Below are 18,494 nucleotides of genomic sequence, written 5' to 3'. Positions count from 1 at the left end.
GACTTAGCGAGTCTTTAAGATGCAAATTCTCTCCCTTTTTTGGCTAGAAGATTTCCCTGCGCGCACACTTGCCCCCACAAGCCACATTTCTTTTATTTCCAGTTCTTTTGTTAATGTTTGCTTCATAGGAAACAGACAGAGCAATCAATCAGTGGACCAACCTAATTTCAGTTGGTTTGGCACATATTCATGTCATTTAAAGATGTCATGTTAAACTATGGACTCCACAAACTGATGAAAAGCCTACTCCTGGTTTAGGGTGGCCAGCCTCCAGGTAGTGGCTGGAGATCTCCCGGAATTATAACTGGTCTCCAGGCCACAGAGATCAGTTCCCCTGGAGAAAATGGCTACTTTTGGGGGTGCGCTCTATGGAATTATGCCATGCCAAGGTCCTTTCCCTCCCCAAACCCCCCTTTCTCCAGGTTTTACCCTCCAGATCTCCAGGAATTTCCCAACTTGGAGCTGGCGACCCTATCCAGGTTAAAGGACTTTTCAAGTAATGTCCGCTAGAATTGCCAGGTCTCCAGTACCTTAAACTCTGAGGTTTGCATGATGCTGCCTTACACTGAATCAGACTGTGGGTCCACCAAAGTCAGTTTTGTCTACTTAGACCAGCAGTGGCTGTCTGGAGTCTCATGCAGAGATCCTTTACATCACATACTGTTTGCCCCTTTTAACTGGAGATGCCGAGAATTGAACTTGAGACCTCCTACGTGCCAAGCAGAAGTTCTACCATTAAGCCCTGACTGTGGGCACAGCCTTTTGATGTCATAGGGTGGATCCTGCTGACGTCAAATGGTAATACTAACTAAAATGGTAGTACTTTGTTAAGGGATTTTTAGGAGCCCTCTTCTAGAATTCAAGCAAAAGACACACACACACACAAGGCAAATTTGCCTGGGTGGCAAATTCCTTCTCCCTGGCTTTTGTGATTGAATTACAGTTCAGCTCAACCTTCTAGTATTGGAAAAACCACGGGCGGCCCTGGAACAATTGTTGCGAAGAAACCACACAATACCAGGACACCACTATAACGAATGTACATATATTCCTGTCCACATGTAAAAGTGCAAAGTGCAAAGTGCGATGTGTTCAAATATATACAATACAGAAATACACAGTATAATCATATACAGCACATATGTAGTTCAAACAAGTCTTTACAGTCCGTACAGTTCCTTGCTTTCATTTAAAGTGCAACATGCAAAAAAATTTTTGAATGGAAGCCCATGGAGAGAATCGTGGAAGATGTAATCACATTCCCAGTCCCAAAATTCAAGATTTATCCAACAACGCCGACGGGGATGTGCAGGCAATTGTCATTAACCCGTTTCGTGAGAGAACTCACTTCATCTTGGGCATACAAAAATTCAGACTGGATACACTGTAAGTGTAAAATAAAATGAATTACACTGTAAGTACTGTGTAATTCATTTTATTTGGCTGTGTAATTTATTTTGGCTGTGTAATTCATTTTATTTTACACTTACAGTGTATCCAGTCTGAATTTTTGTATGCCCAAGATGAAGTGAGTTCTCTCACGAAACGGGTTAATGACAATTGCCTGCACATCCCCGTCGGCGTTGTTGGATAAATCTTGAATTTTGGGACTGGGAATGTGATTACATCTTCCACGATTCTCTCCATGGGCTTCCATTCAAAAATTTTTTTGCATGTTGCACTTTAAATGAAAGCAAGGAACTGTACGGACTGTAAAGACTTGTTTGAACTACATATGTGCTGTATATGATTATACTGTGTATTTCTGTATTGTATATATTTGAACACATCGCACTTTGCACTTTGCACTTTTACATGTGGACAGGAATATATGTACATTCGTTATAGTGGTGTCCTGGTATTGTGTGGTTTCTTCGCAACCTTCTAGTATGGCAAGAAAGTTCCTTTTAACTAAAAACATTTTCTCTTGTTTTCATTCTATAACTAAGATTTTAACCTTGAATGCGTTACTTCCCAGAAGAATTTCGAACCTATGACAAAAGGATGAGGTGTTTATATTACAGTGAGATCTGATTTACCTGTCAATCAGGGTTGCTGGGTGCCCTGTATCCTAGGAAATGTGATTCTGAAGAACTGTTTGTATTAACCATTTTTTGATCTTTTATTCTGTAAACAATCAGTGCTTGGTGGTATAGAAGATCCTCTGATGTAATTGGTGTTTATACATATGAGCCTAAAGAAAGGTGATATGTCATGGGCTTATTCTATAAACAATAAACCCATTTTTCTTTTGTAATCATTGTGTTTGGTGTCTTGAAATATATGTGGGTAAGTGGTAGTAGGGGACTTATAATTGGCAGCAGAGTAAGCAAGCACCGAGTCATTACTGACCCACGGGGGGATGTCGCATCACGACATTTTCTTGGCAGACTTTTTATGGGGTGGTTTGCCATTGCCTTCCCCAGTCATCTACACTTTACCCCCAGGAAACTGGGTACTCATTTAACCGACCTCGGAAGGATGGAAGGCTGAGTCAACCTTGAGCCGGCTACCTGAACCCGGCTTCCGCCGGGATCGAACTCAGGTTGTGAGCAGAGCTTTACCACTCTGCGCCACGGGGCAGTTACGATTACAAAAATGCCCCTATCATACTTTCACAAACTTCTATGGATGGTATCTTTCAATGTGTGGCTTGGAAGTGGATTATTTGCTCTGGAATTAAATAGGCGCCATATTTACAATTCATGTCAGATTATCACATCCCGTCTCTAACAGTTACTACAGGCCTTGCATACATGCGTCAGACTCTTAGAAGAAGCAGTCAAGGGGTAGTTGAAGGTCCTGAGGTTTTGCCCCGAGGATACGAATCCAAGTCTCGGGACCTCATCCTGAGACTTAGCAAAGCTATCATGGATTGCCCCAACTTAAATGGCTGAGGCTGCAAGCAATCCTACACACACTTCCTAGGGAGTAAGTCCGTTTGAACTAAATGGGATTAACATCTGAACATATAAAAATGAAATCAGTTCCACACTTTTAAAAGTTGGGAAAGAGGAAGAGAAAGATTCACACACAAAAATATTCAGCCACGGAGGAATAATTTGATAAAGGAGCAAAATAGTAAAGAGTCCAACAGCACCTTTAAGATTAATCAACTTTATTGTAGTATAAGCTTTCGAGAGCCACAGCTCTCTTCATCAGATGCATCTGACGAAAAAAGCTGTGGCTCTCGAAAGCTTATGCCTCAATAAAATTGGTTAGTTTTAAAGGTGCTACTGGACTCTTTACTATTTTGCAACTACAGACTAACACAGCGAACGTGCAAAGGAGAAGGAAGTTTGTGTAGCCTATTGTCTCTAAGCAACTGTAGAGGGAAAAGGCAGGAACATTCCAATCAATCCATTTAACAGTTGACCTACAGAAAGGTGGGTGCGGTTATCATTCAAGTGACAGTAAGGATTATCCTTCCTTCAATCCATTTTTTCCTTGCATCTGTTCGATCATTGCTACATTTTGGGTAGAGGTACTACCTGGCATCTTATTGTGAGACTACAAGGTCAGTGATGGCTCCAGAATTGCAGTTAAATAAGTTGTTCTAGCCATTAAACACAAGAAGTGGTCTCCCAGTTTTGCCCCCCTCCGGCCCCGCCACACAGAGGTTATTCTAAGGAGCAGATGGACACAAATTGTGTGCAGTGGGCAAAACATGAAAAGAAATTGTGGAGCAGGGATTAAATTTGGTGTGGGTGTTTTAAAACAAATACATAAAGGGAATGAAAATGGTCTAATGTCAGCCCTAGAATTGCTTATGTTCTGTTTCAGCATTTCTTCAATGCTGTATTGTGTTTCTTTACCCTATGGCATCGTTTATAGAAATGTCCTTGATATTGACTGTGCTAATCTCATACTGTGTAATCCGCCTTGTGTCTCAGTGAGAAAGGCGGACTATAAATGACATAAAGAAATAAAAATAAAGAAATTAAAAATAAAAGGAACTTCTCATTCTTTTGTGTCCAAGGAGAGAAGGCAGGATATAAATATTTTAAATAAAGAGGGGGAGCAATATAAAAAATGAAGTCATAAAAGTAAAATGGAGAATAATCGGTTTATTTTGCCTTGATTAACAAGAACGATGATGATTTAAAAAAGAAGCACTCAACTAGTTATCCAAGCAGAGAATTAAGAAATAAGATTTAATGTTATTTATTCGTTTGGTACATTTTTACACTGCCCTTCCAACAAGGAGCTCGGGGCAGCAGACATCATTCTCTTTCTCTTTACTTCATTCCACACAACAACCCTGTGAGGTAGGTTAGGCTAAGAGAGAGAGGGAATGACTGGCCCAAGGTCACCCAGTGATTTTCATGGCAAGCAGGGATTTGAACTCGGGTCTACCAAGATCCTAGTCTGACACTCTGACCACTATACCACACTGGCTGTCACTATTCAAGTTTCTGCCTTGAAGCATTTATACGAAATGTGCAGATTTTGTCTAATGATATTTCACCTGGAATACCAGGATCTGAGTCGAGTGGCACCTAAGAGACTGACAAGATTTTCAGGGTGCAAGCCTGGCCTTCTGAACAGCCAAGACCCTCATTCTGTAAAAGGCACATTGCAGCTTTTTGCATCTTCAATTTGCCTTGGGGCTGTGTGGGGAAGAAGGTGCAGACTTCTTAATCCTTCTATTTCTGCTCTGTTTCCATCATCGAAACTGGCTGCCCTACTCTGCGAGTAGCATTTTTAAAGGGAAAAAGACACGTTATTTGAAATGCATCTGTTGCCCTTTAAAATGCTAATATTGGGGTGGGGGTTTCAATTAGCAAGCTGAGTGGAAGCTGAAGGGTTAAATTTCCTCTCCCTTCCCTGAACGACCCCAAGGCAAATGGAGGCTACATGCCTTTGCAGTTAACATGTTACAGATTGATGGAGGTGCATGATCTTTGTTATGTTATTCCAGTTCTTCCATCTCTTTTTCGCACTGGGGTTTCTTATGTGTGCATGCCTTCTAAGAGACAACAGGATGTCCTGCATAGGAAAACTGGGGTGATCGAGAGACAGAAGACCTTAAATGGCTGTGTATGTAATTTCCTTTTTTTTCCTCCCTTCCCCTCTTTTTCTCAGTAAATCTAAACAAAGTAACCAGAAATGGAGTCCTCCTCCTCCGAAGAAAAAAATAACAAACAGTCCTCAGAGGGCCAAAAAACTGGTGGATTGTCCACGGAAGACACGCCGACAGAAGGAGAGTCCACAGATGATAAACAAGAGGAAGGCGGCCCAGTAGGACAAACTTCTTTTAATCTGTGCATGTTTACCAGAAAGGGGCTTTGTGTACCCAAGTACTATTTCATCACATGCACGTTAAGCTCCTAAATCATTCCAGTTTGTTTAAAATCCAGATTCTAATGCATTTTGTTGGCAAGTACAAAATAGATGCTGAGCATGGGTGGCAGAGCATGGCAGATGCTAGCGTATGGCAGGGAGTCATGTGACATCAGAGTCATGTGACGGGACCAGAGGAAGGGTCGCAATGCTGAGAGATTTTGGGACCAGTGCTTGAGGAGAGTGGCATTTTGGAGGGACGTAATGATGACACTACCTGGTGATTTTCTAGGAATTCCCCCAATTTCGGTGATCTTTACCATCGAGTTTGAGGACAACTGCATTATGGTGGAGGGTCAATGGATGTGGCATCACTTTCATGCGATGCGCTAGGAAATACCCCAATGGCTATGGGAAGGATTCCTATTTTTTACTATTCTATGTAAGTGGGAAACTAGCACAGCACTCAAACCTAACATTTTAGCCTGCAGGGAGTTTTTAGGGGGGAAGCATTAAAAATGTGACTCTCTCCCTCCACCAATGAGGATTGGTAGCAGTATAGCCCGTTTGAATTGTGTCTGTGGAAAGACATTGGGTTATTGGGATAGAGCTGGCGAATGAACTGTGTGGTCTTCCCGCCAAGCCATTGCCTAGAATTGCAAGCCTTTGTGACATAAAGAGTTGCCAGCTCCTGGTTGAAATATCTAGGGGTGGAGGTGGAACCTATGGAAGGTAGAGTTTTGGGAAGAGCTGGAGTTCAGCCAGTTGTAATGTGATAAGAGTCTACCCTCCGAAGTGCCATTTTCTCCAGGGTAGCTGATCTCTGTTGTCTAGAAATGTGGTAAAATAGTAAAAAGTCCAGTAGCACCTTTAAGACTAACCCACTTTATTGAGGCATAAGCTTTTAATGATGAAGAGAGCTGTGATGAAGAGAGCTGTGGTTCTCAAAAGCTTATGCCACAATAAAGTGGTCATAGATCCAGAGGAGTTAGCCGTGTTAGTCTGTAGTAGCAAAATCAAAAAGAGTCCAGTAGCACCTTTAAGACTAACCAATTCTCGGAAGCTTATGCTACAATAAAATAAAATTGGTTAGTCTTAAAGGTGCTACTGGACTCTTTTTAATTTTACAATAAAGTGGGTTAGTCTTAAACATGCTACTGGACTTTTTACTATTTTGCATCTACAGACTAACACGGCTAACTCCTCTGGAGATGAACTGTAATTTCAGGAGATCCAGTCCCCACCTGGAGGTTGGCAACCCCACCTAAATCGTTTCAAACCACCACCCCCATTTCACAATGCAGGAATGAATGGTAAGGCTGCCTGCTTCTTTAAAAAGTAGGAGTCGCTTGGTAAGACAAGCAATTTTTCTGCCTGCAAAAATAAAGTTTGTTGCCAGACAGCATTAACCTTTGCAGGCTGTCCCGCAACGGAGACTGATACGGGGGGCGGTGCAGGTCTTGGCAGAGAAACGGCGCGCAGCGAAGGACTGGGGCGGAGACGCCAAATCGGCGGAGCTGATTGGTGGCGGCCGTTGCTATGCAACGCCCAAGCGTAAACTCTATCCCGCCCCTCCTGTGGAGGGGAAAGAGGAGGAGAAAGGCGGAGCTTTGCTCGGCTCAGCCCCGCCCCCGCGCGGCGCTGAGCAGTTGTCTCAGCGGCCCCGCCCCTGGCGCGGAGCCCGTCCAGACGTTTCTAGCGTTTTCGGTGACGTCAGGGCGTTCCAGAACGTTCGCCGGCCGCGTCTATAAAAGCCGTGGAGGCGCCGGCGGTCCGTTGGAAACGGTTGGTTAGAAGCGAGTCCGGTGGGCGGTTGGAGCCGGTGCAGGCTGCGGGAGCGCTGCGGGGCGGAGAACTGTGGCTGTAAATATCCCTGCAGCTCGGATCGGGGGTGGGGGTTATTGTGGTGTCCACCTTTACCATTACAATTATTGTGCTGTTATTAGATCAGCCACGGTTGTTATCGTGCTATGTGTGTTGCCCTCAAGTCATAGTTGACTTAGGGCGACCCCTGGTGGGGTTTTCACACCAAGAGACTCTCAGAGGTGGTTTGCCATGGCCTGTCTCCTCAGGTCTTCGTTGGAGGTCTCCCATCCAATTACTAACCAAGGCCGACCCTGCTTAGCTTCGGAGATCTGACGAGATCAGGCTCTCTTGGGCTAGCCTTGTCAATAGCATGATTGTGCCATACAGTGAATATTCTGCCATCCGCAATGATTCTTGTGCTAGACTTCTGTTAAACAATGATGGTGACGCTAGACAGTTGTTGTTATACTGTTATTGTGTAATCCACAATTACTCTTGTGCTATTCCGTTATTGCTGTTAGGCTGTTACTGTGCTGTCCACAATTATTGGGTTAGATTTGTGCTCTCCAGTTGTTGTTATTATGCTGTTACTGTGTTAGCCACAATTATCGTGCTGGGTTTGTGCTAGACAGTTATTATTGTGCTAGACTATTATTATCTGTTATTGTGTTATCAACAATTGTTGTTGTGCTAGATTTGGGGTACCCATGGGGGGAGTCTGGTTTTAATGATTACCAAAATCCCAGAGCAGTGGAGGAGGCTGGTATTAGCGCTTTTCTATCAGCACCGGTGCTGTAATTGATAATGCTCTTTGGGCCTTCTAACGAGGTCCGTTCATCTATCGGTGGAAGACATAACAATGTCCTCCTTTGCAGTTACCCCATCCCATGCCTGTTGGAAACAATAGGCAACAGTTGGGGTAGCTACACAGGATCCAACCCTAAGGCTGCTAATACTCTCAGTGATGCTTTTTAAAATGTAAAGTTAAAGTAATGTTTGGATCTAATGGGTTTGAGTTATTCATAAAGTGCTTAATGCTGTCTCATTAATGACATGTATTTAGTCTCTGCGCTAGTCAGGCTAATATAGTCAGGAGTGTAAGTGCTGTTGGCAGTATCAGTAACTTTTTTTTAACAATCCCACAAACATGTTTATATCATATGTAGTTGTCCCAATACTTTAATGCTGCCACTTCTAAGAGTAAATATTATAACAGTGCTTTTAATGGCCTGCCATTAGCAACACACGCTAATGTCAAAAGTATTTGTGTTAATATCGCCATGAGCGTTAGTGCTGTTGGTACTATTTTAACCCCATTGTTACTTACAATGTGTGTGAGTCTTGGTTGTTGGTACCATTAGCACAAATACAGCTGGTGTTAACAGGTTTTATTATGGGCACAATATGAGTAGTATTGACGTGATTAGCTGGCCTCTAAATGGCAGTAATGGTTATATGAATTGCAGAGAGGTGGGGAGCAGTTTAGATTATGGGGCTGTGTAAGTCGGTGTTACCTCCATATTGCAGGTTTGGTGTTGTAGGTGCCGAGAAAGAATTATTTGCCCTTGCAAGCTGGTGAGAGAGGTTCCATTCAAACGCAGAGCTTCCTTATTCTAAGGTTTTAGCTATGAGTTTCCATTGCTCCAAACAGTACCCTGGAAGGAGGCTGCTCCTCCCTTCTTGCTGATTCACATCTGGCTGTGGCTGAGCAATACATATTTTAGGTACTTGAGATCTTGCAGCTGTGTTTTTAGAAGGCCTGGCTGCCTAAAGACAACAGAGCTGCTTCTATGGAGTTGAACCATTATTCTGTTGAGCTCTGTGGCAGCTGCTCTCCAGGACCTCAGGCAGTAAAATGTCTTCGCCGTCACCTGCTGTTGACGATGCCAGGGAAATTGATCCAGGGATCTTTGTGCAAAACAGAGCCGTGGCCCCTCCCATTGCAAAGGAAATCTAATCCGTAATTGTATGAGCATCAAGGAAATTTGCGTACATTTATATACGATTAAAGCCATCACTTTGTAGGTAAAAAATCATGGTTTCTAATAAATTTGATGGCATCTTGGAGACTGCTGGATTTATTATGGCAAACCCTTTCATGAGACAGAGCACTTGACTAAAAAAGCTCATGTGAGCTTATGCCACAAGCCACTTGCTAGACTTCAAGATGCCACAAAAGTCTTCATTAATTTAACATGGGCAGACAAACACCATCGCCCATCTGCAGCTGATCTTAGAGTCTCTTTTCTGTAGGAGAGAAATGGAAATGTATTGTCTTAGGTGGGGTTGCTATCTGCAGTTTTTATAATTACTTAACAGAATCAGGTACATTGAAAGAATCATTTAACTGGGGGCTGGTTTTTAGGCAGCCAGGTTGTAACTAATCAGCCAAACACTGCAGCTGCAGTTTTGAGCGTGTAAGTCTAATAAATGTCGCAGAAAGAGGAAAATCTTAAGGGTGGGGAAAGAACGATACTGATGAAAATTCTTCCAAACGCTTACCCTCTCTTCCTCTTTTGCCTTTTCAGGCCACCATGGTGAAGGAGACGGGTTACTACGACATCTTGGGAGTAAAGCCCAGTGCCAACTCGGATGAGATTAAACGTGCCTACCGCAAGTTGGCTCTGAAGTACCACCCCGACAAGAACCCCAGCGAGGGCGAGCGGGTAATGGGCCATGGATGGGCTGGTGTCCTGGGGCTGGGGGGGGGCTAATGGGGGGGGGCTCAGTTGCCAGCTGAAAACGGTGAAGGCACTGTTAAACCCAAGGCTACTGGCAAGGTGCCTGGGTTGTCCAGGCATGCCGATTTATTAAACGGCTGAGAAAACTAAGCGTTGAGCAAGATGATCTGCAGGGCCCCGTCACGGACAGGCCAGCGCAAGAAAAGATGCAGCCACAGAAATTGAAGGTTGGCATAAATACACATAGCTGATTTCTGTTACAGGGTTTACTGATTATGTGGCTGGGGGTGGGAATCCAGTTACAGTTAAAGGGGCCGCATTCCTCCTCTTTGCCCAGTTTTTCTGTCTCTTCCTGCACAGATGTGTAGAATCTCCTGCCTCTCCTTGCTGGAGGGCCTCCTCAGAATATGCTTAGCCACCCTCAAGAGGTTTTGCCCAGTGTAGATGATGCCATTAGATTGCCAGAAGGGGTGACGTTAGAAGGCCCGGGCAGCTGTGAATTCGGTTGCCTCAGGCTGCTGGGGATCGGTGCTCACAGGACAGAGTGATAGTGCTACAGGTGACGGCGAAATACAGCCAGTGGACTTTAAGAATTTACGGGGTATCACTGAATGCTGAGAAGGTTAAAACGGAGTGCCTTGGTAAATCCGTCAGATTGGCTAGTCCTGACAGCATAGTGGGGAGGGGATCATGGTCAAAATCCCCCTCCCCCATTTCTTTAGTACTTTTACAGTGAAATCCTAAGCAGATTTCAATGGACGTAGACTAGAGTCACTCTGCTTAGGAGTTCACTGTTAGCGTGGTATAGCATTTTGCTTCAAATTAGCATCTTGGAGACCCAGATTTGAATTTACCTGTTCCAATGGAAGTTTGCTGGGTCACTTTTGACCATTCTCTCTCTTTCTTTTTCTAACCTTCCTCACAAGCTGGTTGCTGTGAGCATAAAAGGGGAGAACAAAGTTGTAAGCCTCTTTGGGTCCCCATGGGGAGAAACCTGGGGTATACATTAACAGCCCCAAGAGCTAGCAGAGAAGCGAGAGGTTCAGGAATGCAGAATGCCAGGCCCCATAGCTTGCTTGTTACAAAAAGCGGTGGAAGTTTGAAAGGGAAAAGGATTCCACACTGTCAGCGACACGTGGTTCTTTGCGGATAGTCCGGGTGCTTCCATCGCTGTCGAGAAAACGAATGCAGAATTGTTCTGTGGTTCATACTGCATCACGGGTAGCGCTGTTACCAGGAGTGAAGTGGGAATGAAAGCCCTGGTCACTGAAAGTGGGCAGCTGGACACCCAAAGGGATGCATTGTTCTCTCCCGAGTCCCTTGCAGTATACAAACTGTGGTTTGCTGTGCACCCCCCCCCTCCCCCCCATGAAAGATCATCATTTTCTATGGGAGAAAATGAGCAGTGCTCACAAAGGATGAAATGGATTCTAAAAATGGGGGGAGCACGACTTTTGCCATAAAACAGCAGATGTTCTCGCGAGTCTTCCAAAGTTACTTTGCTCAGTTATGTGAATGAAACGTTCTGTCGTTCAGCAGCCGGTGATATTTAGAGGGTCTCTTTCTTTTCGTAGTTTAAGCTCATATCACAGGCTTATGAAGTTCTGTCAGACTCAAAGAAAAGGGACCTCTATGACCAGGGTGGGGAACAAGCTCTAAAAGAAGGAGGCTTAAGTGGCGGCAGTTTCTCTTCACCCATGGACATCTTTGACATGTTCTTTGGTGGTGGAGGCCGAATGAATAGAGAGAGAAGAGGTATGAAGCTTTTTAAAAGGTTACAAGACGTTTAAACTTCAGCGTTTGCATCCCTAATGTGTGTGCAGAATGTATTTTTGCCAGTGGCAACTAATTGGAAGGCTTCAGTTAAGCATCAAAGCTCCCTAGGCTGTCTGAAGACGTTGCTGGCGAATGCCTTTTTGTGGGTCCCCATTTTATGCTTCGTCGTATGTTGGTGGGATTCATACGGCAATAGTAAAGTGAACCGTAATATTAATGTGGTTAGTAAACATTGTTTTCCTCAAGCCCATCCCTTTTACAGTGCTTAGAATTAAGTGGCACAGAGTGATTAGAAGCTTTTTTTAAAAAACTTGGCAAAAAATCACGTGAGAAATTCATAAAATTTTGTCTATTTTAAGATCATGAAGTGCCTTAATATTCAGGCTGTTGGGTTTCTCCAGGATGGTGGGTGGGAGGAACAGAGGCTTGCTCTCTCCAACTTGAGGGCTAAAAACACATAATACGATTTTTTTCTAATACTGTAGGTTTGTTTCCTCAGCACTGTACAAAGTGTAGTTGCTGATACAGAAACAATGGATGTGGAAGAGGGTTTTTTCCCCCCATCAACATACTTGATTTTCTTCTGTCATCTGTGCTTGGTACACATTTAGGGAAAACTAGAGAAATGCTAAGGATTTATTCCCTTTATTCACGTCTGGCCTTGATGCAGGCTGATATTAAAGGAACTAGCTGTTAAGAAGCCACACTTATTAGCCTGCCTTTTTTTCGTTGCGTGGCCAGGAGGGTCAGTAAGATGAAATGGGGGGGGGCAAGGAAACCTGGTTCCAGTTTGCAAGTTTTTGTTCTAATGAAGTACTAATATTTTTTTTAAAGTAAAACTTTGAAAGGTTGGTTTGGCAACTGAATGAGGGAAGGGGAGCAATTACACTGCCAAAACAAGATGGCCCTTGTTTTAGAATAATCTCATGCTAACCAAGCACGTACGTGCTTTCTCAAGGATGAGGGTGGCTTGTTGGCTATATAAGTGAGGGGGCTTAAAAAGAATGAAAGCTTTGTAAATGGCAGGTTTTGATATTAAGCATCTGAACTCTCCGTTTATCAAGGCAAGAACGTTGTGCATCAGTTGAGTGTCAACCTTGAAGACTTTTATAATGGAGCCACGCGGAAGCTGGCACTTCAGAAGAATGTAATTTGCGACAAGTGTAAAGGTAAGTAATGCCGTGACTAGACGCAAGTGGAACTTTGCAGATCTCGGCCATTAATGGTGATTCTGATTGTAAACTACTTGGGGAGCCAATTTGCTTGGGAAAGCGGGATATAAATACAATCAAAGAAACATGCATCTCAGTTGGTACATGGAAACTAGATCATTTAGCGGTGACGTATCAGGAAGCACGTATGCTGTTGGTTGCCTCCCATTTTTAAATCTAACCATGGCTTTACCCTCTGCGGAAAGCCAGTATAATCCCAGCCTAGGTTATCCCAGATGTTGTTAGGGTCCAGGATTCAAAAGTGAACCATGACAGTTGTCAGTCTGGCAGAAGAATGGCATGCTGTGCTCTAGTTAAAGGCAGTCTTTTCGGGGCCTTTTAAGTGTAAAACTAATAACCTGGTCTTGACATTGAGTAGAAAATGAGGTGTTAGTGAAAATGGACCATGACTCTCCTCTTAATTTCCGTAGGCCTGTGTGTATTTCTGAAGGTAACAGCCCCGATTAGTATGAACTGAAGCACGTTAGGTTGGATCCAGACTAAATTTTCAGCAGCAGAACGGAGCTTTCCTACTCCGTATTTCCTACTACGGGGCTTTAAGGAATTAAGTCGCACACAAACCCAGTCTGTGTAAACAAAGAACATAACCTGAGAGAATGCAAATTCCATTGTTACTGTGTCTTGTTTTTTTAAAAACTTTTTTTGTTTAGTCTTACTTCTAATTTGTTGCATTGTAAAACAAAATACAATTCTGTGAATTTTTTAAATCACTGATGGATGGTATAGAGAAAGGTAGAGTTATCTTTCCCCCCTTTCTTCTTACTAGAACCTGGTGCCACCCAAAGAATTGGGCGAACAAAAAAGACCTCTTAGCAAAACACAGATGGAAATCGTTGCCAACTGATACGAGGAGGGCTTCTGGGTTAGATGAATGAGAAAGGGAACTAGCCTGATTCTCCAGACAGTAGGCTTACGGGTGACTCTGGTCACATTGGCTGTGTTAGGCCTCCATGTTCAGAGGCCATGTATTTCTGAGCACTGCCTTCTGGGGCACAGGCAACAGGGAGAGGCTGTTGCTTTCATCCCCTGCTCGTGGGCTTCCTGAAAACATCTGGGTTGGCAGAAAAAAAGAATGTGGGCAGGAGGTTGTTCCTTGGCCTGATGAATGAGCGCTTCATGCATTCATGATCTACCAGCTGGATCAATTCCAGAGCAAACTTGATTAACTTTTTTTTATAATTTGAACTGAACTTCTGTTAATCCTCAGGCTGATAAAGTTAACAGTAGCCGTGGGCACTGATTGAGGCATACTCAATTAACGTGTATTCTGGCGGAGAGCCGCACTTGAGCATTGACGCTGAGCTTCATCATCCAGTTTGGCATCAGTGAATGCATCTATTTCTCTTCCCTCCCCACTTTCAAGGCTATGGCGGAAAGAAAGGTGCTGTGGAAAAGTGCCCGGCATGCAAAGGGCGAGGGATGCAGGTCCTGGTACAGCAGATCGGGCCAGGCATGGTGCAGCAGATTCAGACGGTCTGCTCCGACTGCAAAGGCCAAGGCGAACGCATCAACCCCAAAGACAGGTGTACCACCTGCAATGGCAACAAGGTGGTCCGAGAGAAAAAGATCCTAGAAATCCACATCGACAAAGGTAAGGATCTTAACAAGATCAGTTTCGTTCCAGTGTGTTTGGGGCATGGGTCCCCTGAGAACTTCAGCTGAGCTGAGAAGACTTGGTGTGGCCGTTATAGGCTTGCCAGCCAACACTCAGCAGGGCAAATCTCTCTCCTGCCCGTCCTTCAGTTGTGCTTCATCTCCGGCCATTTTCTCGTGCTTCTTCTGCACCCATCTGCCTCTCAGCTCTTCCTGGCAAATGTGTGCGTTAGAAATGAAATCCTGCCCTCGAGTCATGATTTACTTATGGTGACTCGTAGTGGGGTTTTCATAGCAAGAGACTAAGAGAGGTGGTTTGCCATGGCCTGCCTCTGCAACCCTGGTCTTCGTTGGAGGTCTCCCATCCAAGTACTAACCAAGGCCGACCCTGCTTAGCTTCTGAGATCTGATGAGATCAGGCTGAGATGGGTCTATCCAGGTCATACAGCAAGGTCCTGATACAGGAACAATATAGTTTAGGGTTGAATGGTGTCTCCAGGCTGGTATCTATTTTCAGATCACCACCTTGATAAAAAGAGACTTTGAGCAACACTAAGCCAGGCAGCCCCATCTCTGTGGTCCATAGAAAACCTGTGAATTTTAAGCAGTTGGCCAGCCAAGAAAGAGCCTTCTGTTTTTATGTACTGTGTTTTTCATTTACTTTAGTTATACTCCACCTTTCTCCCCCGTGGGGATCCAGGGCAGCTTACATAATTCTTCTGTCCTCCATTTTATCCTCACAACAACCCTGTGAGGTAGGTTAGGCTGAGACTATGTGACTGCCCCAACATCATCCAGTGAGCTTCCGTGGCAGAGCTGGCAATCGAACCTGCTTCTTCCAAATCCTAGTTTAACACTCTAACCACTACACCACACTGGCTCTTCTCAGTTGTGGCTCCCAAACTATGAAACTGCCTCCCCAGGGATAGTCATCTAGCCTCTTCTGTCACCACCTTCCACTAGTGGCTGAAGCCTTTTTTGTTTCTTCTGGCATTCTTTTCCTTCAAAAATCCCTCTTGTCTTAATCACGGTTTGGGGAGGGGAGGGCTGTACACAAGCATTTTAATTTAATTTAGGTTTTAATTTTTTTATGTCTTTCAATAATGCTTGTTTTAACTGTTACGCCTTAGCCCCCGATGGGGCAGAAAGGCAGGGTTCAAGATACGTGAATTAAAAAATAAACAATACAATTATGAAACAACACCCTAGATTTTATAGTATTGAATTTTCAAGACAGATTTTGATGGCTTTCATCTGACATTGGTTCAGCAAATATGTTGAGCAGGATTTGGGACTGGTAGCACCTAAGTGACCCAGTAGATTTCCAGGATATGAGCTTTCGAGAGGCTGTTCAAACTTGTTTTGTTTCCCATAGGCATGAAAGATGGTCAGAAAATAGTGATCCATGGAGAAGGTGATCAGGAGCCCGACCTGGAGCCGGGTGATGTCATAATTGTGCTGGACCAAAAGGACCATCCCATGTTTCAGAGAAGAGGCCATGACTTGATTATGAAAATGAAAATTCAGCTCTCAGAGGCACTCTGTGGTTTTAAAAGGACGATCGAGACGCTGGACGACAGAGTCCTTGTAATAACTTCCAGGCAGGGTAAGGTTTGTGGTTAGTACCTTGATATAAACAGTGCAATCCTAAAACAGGTAGTTCAGTAACTGCTTAATGTATGAGTTTAGCCTTGTTTTTCTGGCTGTCAAATAGAAATCAGCGTTGTATTTTAATATGCATGATATTGGTTGTTGTGGGTTTTCCGGGCTGTATTGCCGTGGTCTTGGCATTGTAGTTCCTGACGTTTCGCCAGCAGCTGTGGCTGGCATCTTCAGAGGTGTAGCACCAAAAGATGCTTTTGGTGCTACACCTCTGAAGATGCCAGCCACAGCTGCTGGCGAAACGTCAGGAACTACAATGCCAAGACCACGGCAATACAGCCCGGAAAACCCACAACAACCATCGTTCTCCGGCCGTGAAACCCTTCAACAATACATGCATGATATTGTTGGTGCGTTTTTTAAAAAATTAGGGTTAGGGTCATTTGGACTGCTTCTATAAACCAAACACAAAATAACACAAAGGTTTTTTTTTTAAATAGCAGCCTGTATGCTTTCTTTTAAGAGATTAGGTATCTTTTTCTGTGTACATAACTATGTATATTTACTATGGATTTTTTAAAAAAAACGTGTTCTTTAAATGTGGATCTCTTCATCAAACAGGTGAGGTGGTAAAACATGGAGACCTCAAATCTATCTACAACGAGGGGATGCCAATTTACAAAAACCCGCTTGAAAAAGGTTCTCTAATTATACAGTTCTTGGTAAGTAAAATTGGTTGTTACTGCAGCAACAAAAAATACCTTGTAGGGATGCCAGGCCTAAGTGCCAATGTCACATTTGGGCAAAAACCTGGATGTGCTGTCAGCAGCGCTCTAGAAACCCTGTGGTATGACATGGGCACAGAACCCATCACCGTCTGTTTTCTGCCTGCATGTGCTGTTGGCACATGGCCTAAGCGCACTGCCACTTCCCACTGTCTCCCGCACTGGCCCAATGCAGGCGCTTGGCGTGCCTAGGCAGATGGTTGCTATTAAAGTATTCAGGGTTTTTTTTATTATTATTAATTCATTTATAGTCTGCGTTTGTCACTGAGCTCCAAGGCGGATTACATAGTGCAAGTGAGATGCAATATAATCAAGAGCTTGAACATTCACCGAGCAGCATAACGAATAACAGTTAGGATACTCAGGATACTTCCAGGACATGTTAGCATTTCCTAATTATCTGTTACAGTTCAACTTGGGCCCGTTTGTAACTGGACCCAAGTTCAAAGAGTCAAATAGACCAGACCTGAACATCAGCTCTCACCCCACGCCAAAGGGGTCTGCGAGCCCCGTCCTTTCTCTCCTCCTACAACAGGAGGAAAAGTCTTGGCTCAGCCTTTTCTGGAGGTGCCTGAGCTATGAGAAGCATAAGGAGAAGAGGGTTTATTATGGTGGCCGTAAGTCAGGGATGTGCTGGGGCATAGGATTTCCTGCCCTCAAGTCAGGGTGTTGCACCGACTGTCTATAAGGCCCTTTGCAGCCCCAGGACTGATTCTGGCAGCCTGAGGGTGTGTGGCTTTTAATTCCTTTATGTTAGCAGCCAACCCATATCAAGCTTCATAGAAGATAATGCTGGATGTGAGCTTTGCACAGAAACGTTCTACTAAGACAACCGTTTTTCATGCAGGTTGCGTTTCCGGAGCACAACTGGATTTCCAAGGAGCGGCTGTCTCTCCTAGAAGCCCTGCTTCCTCCCCGGGAAGAAGTCATGGTTACAGACGACATGGATCAAGTTGACCTTGTTGAATTTGATCCTAGGGAGCGGTCTTACCGTAGTCACACGGAAGCTTATGAAGAGGATGAGGAGGGTCCTAGAACTGGCGTGCAGTGCCAGACATCTTAAGCAGAGATGCTTTAGTGGACTCGTTAATTCAACAGCCTGGCTTTTGGAAGCTCCCTGTGTCACATTGATCACACTGAATTGCCGTGCATCCTTTCGAAGGAAATGCTTCCAAGTTAACTGTTCCGTGTTAAAGGACTGATGTGTGTAATTTAAGATAGGGTGTTAACAACACTTCTGGATACTCCTAGAGGCACCACTATTTATGTTAACTTGCAGCTTAATATGCTGTTTCATTGAAGTTATTATTCCTGGAAGTTTATTTCTTTAAATAAAGCTGGAGGACCATTCTGTGTGGTGTGACCATGCTGGGGGGTGGAGCAGACCCATTGAGCAGCGGCTATCTCGCCTTCTGCTGAAGTTGAGATGGGCCAACCCAAGTGATTTCCTAGAGGAGCTAGCAGTCACACTTCTAAAAGTAGGGATTACTGTGGACGTCTAGTTCCGGGTGGGTAGCAGTGTTGGCCTGTAGTAGAAGAGCAAGATTCGAGTCCAGTAGCACCTTAAAAGATCACTATAATCTACCCAGTTTGGTACTTTTCTCTTGTTTTTAACACCAAGTGGCTGATTTGTTAAGTTTTTTTAAAAATAGTGTAGGGGCTAGGTCTCGCCTCAAATTCAGTGTTTTGCATTGAATTCTTTGAAGCTGCCCTGGTTAGTTTGTAGGGAAATAGTT

General features: G+C 44.1%; 1 protein-coding gene across 1 annotated transcript; it reads left to right on the top strand.

Moving 5' to 3' along the window:
* Window positions 1-7,062: 7,062 nt before the first annotated feature.
* DNAJA4 (DnaJ heat shock protein family (Hsp40) member A4) lies at window positions 7,063-18,106 on the top strand. Its single transcript, XM_055002603.1, has 8 exons — window positions 7,063-7,146; window positions 9,618-9,755; window positions 11,345-11,525; window positions 12,611-12,715; window positions 14,142-14,369; window positions 15,747-15,977; window positions 16,595-16,695; window positions 17,606-18,106. Exons 2-8 carry the CDS (start codon window positions 9,624-9,626, stop codon window positions 17,819-17,821), a joined length of 1,194 nt encoding a protein of 397 aa, XP_054858578.1. The 5' UTR covers window positions 7,063-7,146; window positions 9,618-9,623; the 3' UTR covers window positions 17,822-18,106.
* Window positions 18,107-18,494: the final 388 nt, after the last annotated feature.

The sequence above is a fragment of the Eublepharis macularius genome, chromosome 18 (assembly GCF_028583425.1).
Source record: "Eublepharis macularius isolate TG4126 chromosome 18, MPM_Emac_v1.0, whole genome shotgun sequence".
In the NCBI taxonomy this organism is placed as follows: domain Eukaryota; kingdom Metazoa; phylum Chordata; class Lepidosauria; order Squamata; family Eublepharidae; genus Eublepharis; species Eublepharis macularius.
The sequence above is the reverse complement of the archived record's forward strand: the minus strand, read 5'-3'. Positions and strand labels throughout refer to the sequence as shown.